The sequence below is a fragment of the Elaeis guineensis genome, chromosome 8, assembly GCF_000442705.2.
Source record: "Elaeis guineensis isolate ETL-2024a chromosome 8, EG11, whole genome shotgun sequence".
Classification (NCBI taxonomy): Eukaryota; Viridiplantae; Streptophyta; class Magnoliopsida; order Arecales; family Arecaceae; genus Elaeis; species Elaeis guineensis.
In genome coordinates this window covers 113,718,604-113,725,541 of record NC_026000.2, presented here as the reverse complement: position 1 = coordinate 113,725,541, position 6,938 = coordinate 113,718,604, and the positions used below count along the sequence as shown (strand labels likewise).

At 39.5% G+C, this 6,938-nt stretch overlaps 2 protein-coding genes across 2 annotated transcripts; both read right to left on the bottom strand.

Annotated features, from left to right (window-relative positions):
* Nucleotides 1-2,029: 2,029 nt before the first annotated feature.
* On the bottom strand, nucleotides 2,030-3,006 carry LOC105061436 (germin-like protein 9-3). Its single transcript, XM_010945478.4, has one exon. It carries the CDS (start codon nucleotides 3,004-3,006, stop codon nucleotides 2,329-2,331), a length of 678 nt encoding a protein of 225 aa, XP_010943780.2. The 3' UTR covers nucleotides 2,030-2,328.
* Nucleotides 3,007-5,827: 2,821 nt separating this feature from the next.
* On the bottom strand, nucleotides 5,828-6,574 carry LOC105061435 (putative germin-like protein 9-2). The gene is given in 3 exon segments (XM_010945477.4): nucleotides 5,828-6,197; nucleotides 6,200-6,535; nucleotides 6,538-6,574. Coding segments are annotated over 3 exon segments (624 nt in total). The 5' UTR covers nucleotides 6,560-6,574; the 3' UTR covers nucleotides 5,828-5,931.
* Between the last annotated feature and the right edge of the window lie 364 nt (nucleotides 6,575-6,938).

Below are 6,938 nucleotides of genomic sequence, written 5' to 3'. Positions count from 1 at the left end.
ATTATTTTAAAAATATAAAAGAAAAGAATAATAGATCGTAAGAAACTAAGAAAAAAATAAAGAGATTGTAATAAAAATATTTTTTATTGATTAAATAAAGAAGCATACAATGAAAAAAATAAAAGTTTGATATAAGAATAACGAAACCAAGTTGATCTTTTTACTGCACGTGATAATGGATGTGCCTCCTTGAATCCTTCGTCTTCTTCTATGCATACAACGGCAGGATGCTTAATTTAGGAACTCTAAGGAAGAAAAGTAGATGAAAGAGGGTATATGAAAAAGAAAAGATAGCGGCACTAGGATTAGGACCTCTCCTAGATTTGATGGAAGGCGTGCTAAGGTTAGGACCTTCCCGAGATTTATGAAACGAGAGAAAAAGAGGGGAGCTTGAAGAGAACTTAAGGTTGGCTTGATAGGAAGAGAGAAAGGGAAGAGCTTTGATAGAGGAGAGAAGAAAGAAAGAGGGGAGAAGATGAAGAGCCCCACAAGGGGCTGATGGATTGAGAAAGAAGGGCAGGGGTGTATTTATAGAGAGGAGAGTGGCTGATTTCTCAAAAATAGGGGCACAAGAGAATTTATGATTTCATAGAGAAAGGTGGGAGCGTGAATAAGGATCCTTAGATCAAGCCTCTTGCTTTTCCTCTGTTGATCAATAAGTCATGTTCACACTTGATCTTTATTTAGAGTGATCTTTTAATCTGAACCTTTGATATTTAAGTCATGTTCATATTTGGTTCCATTTATCTTCTAATCTGGGCTCTTGATTGGAAATATTGCTTCTTGACCCTTGATCTTTAAGTTGCATTCACATTGAAATAGGAGCTGGTTGCCTGGTTCATTCAAATCTGATCCGATTTGAAATCAATTTGAATCGTATGAATCCAAACTCCTAATTATCTGCAAAATAGAGTAGAGAGTATCAAATTTTAATAAATAAAGTGTAATTAAATAGAATTATATGTCTCTAGTGGCTTAATTCAAATATTCATCGGGAAGCAAGCATTCAAATTTATTAACAATTAATAGATAGCCAACAAACCAAAGGCTAAGGAAATAATTATACTAAAATCAGAGAAAAGACAACATTAATGTGCATGCATGTTGATCTTCCCCTAGATCTAGATTTGGACCACAAACGATTGAGAAACAATCTAAGATTAGAGTATCAGATCATGATTAAAAAAATTCAGATCTAATTAATAAAGAAACAAGAGATTAACCCTCTATAATAACGATCTACTCAAAAATCTATTTAGAAGTAAGAGATCTCACAACACGCCGATGAAGACTTCTGGATGAGGGAAGATTCGGACGTCAAATTAGGCTGTGGTTGTTGATAAATCTTTTTGTTATCCAAGGTCATAGGATTTGATCCGAACTTGCAAAGAACTGTCCGGCAATAATGAAGGTAAGTTTTAATTTCAGCAATATTGAAAAGATTGAATCTATCAAAGGATGATAGCAATATGAGAGAATAGAAAATAAGGAGCGCTGAAATTGGATCCTTGAAGGGCAGATGGCAGCGTAGGGAAGATGTAACCATAGGGAAGGAAGATGCTGGTTGGGATCCTGCGGGTTTTGATGGGCTTCATCGAGAAGTCATCGTTCTTCACCTTCAAACTTGGGAAAATTCGGAAGAAAGAGAGACGGTACAGAGGAGGAAGGAAGAGGGGAAGAGATGGAAGAGGGAGATAGAAGAAGGAAGAATAATAGACAGAGGAAGAGAGGGAGAAGAGAACATATAGAAATAAGAAAACAAAAATATTATTCTCAATCATCTATCCTTTATCCCCTTTTTAAAAGAAAACTCTAACAACCTGAACAGAAGGAAGGTGTGAAACTCCTGGATGAGGAGGGCGTTAAATCCCGTGCATGAAGTAGGGAGGGGCATTGAGAAAGAAATCAGATTACTCGTTCTTACGCGCACATCCTTTTTTTTTTTTATTTTGTCGCACACAACCAATCTCAAACGTCCAACCAGATAAGAATCTGATTCAAATTCGTACGTCTTCAAGGTGATTGACTCGAACTGAATATGGTTGACTCCAACCGGAACTCAATTACAAAACAAACCTAATTTAAAGACCAAATTTATTATAGGACTCAAAGATAAAAATTACAGGATTCAAAATAAAAATGACAGAAACTCTATCAACAATCAAGCCATAAAGAATCATGGTGACTGGCGTCCACACCACAGACATGGGTGCCAATGCTTTCCACAAATACAATGCAGAGGCAACATTTTCTTAGGAAAGGTGGTAGGACAGCTGATTAAAGGAACTTGTGATATAAGATGATTGAGATCACAAAAGAGCTTCAAGTTTAGGCCTTCGGTGCAAGACCAGACTTAATCATCCGAATGGTGGCAACATCAGTCTTGAAGGATTTTGCAAGGATGCCATCATCAATTCCTGATGTGAAGACGCTTCCAGAAACCGATACCGTCCCAGCACTGGCACTGCCAAATGCAGAAATGGCAGCCGCAGGGCTTTGGCCGAAGCAATGCTGGTAGTGAACAAGTCCCTTGGGGAATACAAACATGTCCCCTGGTTGGAGTCTCTGAGTAAATAGCTTGTTTGTAGCGTCCACAAACCCAACTTCAAGCAAGCCTTCGACAAGGAATAGGAGCTCCGCAGCACGGGGATGAGTGTGAGGAGGATTGATGGAGCCAGCAGGGAACATCAGTGTAGCAAAAGAGACGCTCTGTCCGTTGAGAGCTGGGAATTCTGCCATTGTAGCTTTGAGGACCGTGAAGGCTTTTGGTGGGTCTGGAGTGATGGCTTTGCGCATTCCAGTGAAGGTGAAGAAGCTGCCATCAACAGCAGTGGTGTTTGGTGGTAGGACAAAGTCTGAGGTGATGTCAGGATCACCTGCAAAGGCTACATGAGACATGGCAAAGGCAAGCAGTAGGAAGAACAAGACATGGCTGAGAGCATTCAGGGCCATGGTTCCCAGCTTGCAGTGCTTCGAGGCTATCGGATGTGGTGTTGTGTTGGGCATGTTTTACAGAGCTTTGCACACCCATGTATATTTATATAAGGTTGGGTGGACAAGTTTGTAAGCCTCATCCATGGTATGGCCATGTTGTTAACCTTGTGAACGGCCGAAGGAAATAACTAGGCCAGTTTGTAATTACTCCTTTGGCTTCATGTGAACTTATGACTCAAGAAGGGACCTTCCTGATGAAACCACCAATATGGACCACAAGGAGGAAAAATTAAATGGAAGAAGAGAATATGAATAGTATCTCAACTTTGGAAATACCATTAGCTGAAATCCTGGATAGATTTGACAGTTTGACCATCAAAACAGATAACCAAAATATAGGGGAAAATAGTATTTTAAATTCACCACAAAATACTTCCAAAGAAGAAGCCTCCAAAACTACCTTTTATGGCCTGCACTATTATGATAAAATAGCTAACAATTTGAAATCCAGATTGGTTGCAGACTGATAGAATCAAGAAAGCAGAATATTGCATGGTTGTTCCTCCGCCAAATAATTTGGTCTTCCTGCATGCTGATGAAATGAATGAGAAGTTAGATAAAAAATATTTGATTTCTCATAAAGAGATTTTGTTCAATGCAGTAAAGGACTGCACAGTTAATTGTTAATGATTATGCTGTCTTTGGACTAATAGTTATCATAACCAAAATGGCACACCTAATTTGGAAGGTGGAGCTTATCTCTGATGGCACTAGAGCAGGTGGCAGTTCGCGATATATGTTTGTAACTTGACATCTAGCTCATAAATACTATGAAAATTTTGGCTGAACTTATCAATCCTGATGCAATCTTGGTCCTTACTTCCTTCTGCAGTATTATGCTACATCAACAATCTTTCACATTTGTTGTGGTCAGCTTGTCTTCATATTCATGAGCCGACCGAGGTCATTGAGGACATGAATCCACCAACTTTATATGCTATGAATGTTTCACCTAGGATAAGTGACTTTTTCTTTTTCGGAAAGATGCCAGGGATTCCACTCAGGGCTTGGAACTTGGACCTCTCCCAATTGAAGGGGGACATCAACCAGCTGAACTACGGCTTGTTGGTACACGTAGGTATTTACTATATATACACATATTGTTCCAGAAGTTATTTTTGTTTTTTGGCTGTACATTTATGGATAATCCTTATAACATTCACTTAACCAGCAAATCTTATCTCATCTATATGGTATCACCTTCATTGATCTAAATACATGGCAAGACCAGCAAAACTTTTGCAAACTAACTTCACTCTGACACCGAACTCCTACAAGTTGGTGGCAGATATTTAGCCAAACAAGTCGTTCAAGGCATTTTGATCATGAGATTAATAGATGAATCATAAATTGTAATGGTTGTAAGCACCTTTCTAATATTGGTTGACCTGTTTGCATTTTTTAGTGGATTAGACCAATCATCCAAGGGCTAAAGGCTTTTCGAATAGACAAAAGGTCAGATTAATCTATGTCTATCATCATGGACAAAAGTAATCATCCAGTGGTGGTGAAGCCTCACTATATAAAGCCCAGTCACCCTTCTTGGAATCTCCTTTAAGGATCCAAATACACTTCAAGACTAAAGTAAGACCAAAAACCTAACCTGATGTATGCACCCTTAGCCACTACCCTAACCCCACCCCCCACCCAAAAAAAAAAAGAGCTATGTGGACAACCCTTCTAACATTAATGCTATTAACTTTGGCTTGAGTACCAAGTGTTCATGCATTGAATGCACAATTTTAGGCTTAAAATTGCCTTAATGATTATCCTATTCGATCAGATTGACACCTTGTCAAACAAATTCTGAATAAGCCCAAATATTTATCACATATTCTCCTGTACACCTACTTGAGACCACAAAATTTCATCTAGTTTTTGAGTTGTATATATCTATGTTTCTGCAACCCGAAATAGCCTACTTGATAAGGTTTTTAATATAGATAAATTTACAAGGTTTTGTAACTCTTTAAAGTGACCTACTAAACTAGCCAAACCATATCATCAATTAAGAAAAATGACCCTTGGATCAATTTGTACTTCGTGAAAACAATACCCCACCTTCTATAGTTATAATCCACGTGAGAGTTTTGTGACCTATCAAAATTTAACACCTGGATGCTCCTATCCATCCAATCTTGAGAAGGATCTTGGAGGCCTCAGCCATCCTCTATATAAACTTCCCATTATGGAGGAGAGAAGCATCGTTTTGACCCTTTGCAATTTGGTTTTAGAAACCATGGGCTTTAGAAACTCTTTCTTCCCCTCTACCCTTAGCTTGAAAGACTAGCCAAAACCCTGTTGTCATGTGCTCGACCTGCAAATTTCCAACTTGGATCTATCTCTATTGAAAGCCGATTGGCTTAGTTCAAACTTCTTCTTCCTTCTTCGAGCCTAGATCTACACAACCATAACCATAAACCCTAGTTTCTTGAAGAAAGCAAGAAAGGAGCCCTTAAGGAATCCAGCAAAGAAGGGACCCCCCAAGTAAGAAGGAAGGCCAAGTCGCTCTGCCATATTCAAGATCTGCTATTGTTTACCCCTCTTTTTTCTCAAGTACTTGTAGCTTCCTTGTAGTCAAATCCATACTAAGATAGTATTCATATAATTTTACTATTTTGAGGGGATAGCTACTCGAGTAGATATCAGACCTTAATAATTTTGATAAACTATATGATATCTCCAATTCCTGATACAAAGATTTTCTTGAATAATCATGACAAGGCAAAGCAATACTTCATCACAATTGTGTGTCTGCAGCATTGGAAACAAAATAATAAAAACAAGAAATAATTTGTTAATGGATCAATCAAGACAGACATGTAGGACAACATTGGCAAAACACATGGAGATGAACGCTATCCACTGATACAAATCAAAGGCAACATTTTCTTAGGAAACCAGATGAAACACAATTGCAGAGATTATAAAAGAGCTTCAAGTTCTGGCCTTTGATGCAAGACCAGATTTTATCATCTGAATGGTTGCGACATCGGTCTTGAAGGATTTTGCAAGGATGTCATCATCAATTCCTGATGTAAAAAGACTTCCAGGAACCGATACGGTCCCAGCACTGGCACTGCCAAATGCAGAAATGGCAACCGCTGGGCTTTGGCCGAAGCAATACTGGTAGTGAACAAGTCCCCTGGGGAATACAAACATGTCCCCAGGTTGGAGTCTCTGAGTATATAACTTGTTTGTAGGTCCACAAACCCGACTTCAAGTAAGCCATCGACAAGGAATAGGAGCTCTGCAGAGCGCGGATGAGTGTGAGGAGGATTGACGGAGCCACCTGGGAATATCAGCACAGCAAAAGAGACACTCTGTCCATTGAGAGCTGGGAATTCTGCCATGGTAGCTTTGAAGACTGTGAAGACCTTTGGCGGGTCTAAGTCGATGACTTTGCGCATTCCGGTGAAGGTGAAGAAGCTGCCATCAACAACGGTGGTGTTTGGTGGTAGGACAAAGTCCGAGGTGATGTCAGGATCACCTGCGAAGGCTACATGAGACATGGCGAAGGAAAGAAGTAGGAAGAACAGACATGGCTGAGAGCATTCAGGGCCATGGTCTCCAACTTGCCGTGCTTTTCTGGGCTATTGGATGTGTGCTGTTGCATTGGGTATGTTCTGCAGAGCCTTGCACAACCCATGTATTTATATATGTTTGGATGGACAGGTTTGTAAGCCTCATCCATGGTATGGCCACATTGTTAACCTTGTGGCCGGCTGAAGGAAATAGATAGGCCAGTTTTGTAATTCTTTCTTTGGCTTCATATGAACTTGGGACCAAACAAGGGACCTTCCTGATGAAACCACCGATATGGACCACGAGGAAAATTAAATGGAAGACGAGAATATGAGTAGTATCTCATCTTTGGATCCATAACCAGAAATCCTGGAAAGGTTTCAATCATGGTTTGACCATCAAAATAGATAACCAAAATA

Excerpts from the sequence above, each read along its gene's own strand:
- LOC105061436 (XM_010945478.4), bottom strand. The coding sequence starts at position 3,006 with ATGCCCAACACAACACCACATCCGATAGCCTCGAAGCACTGCAAGCTG.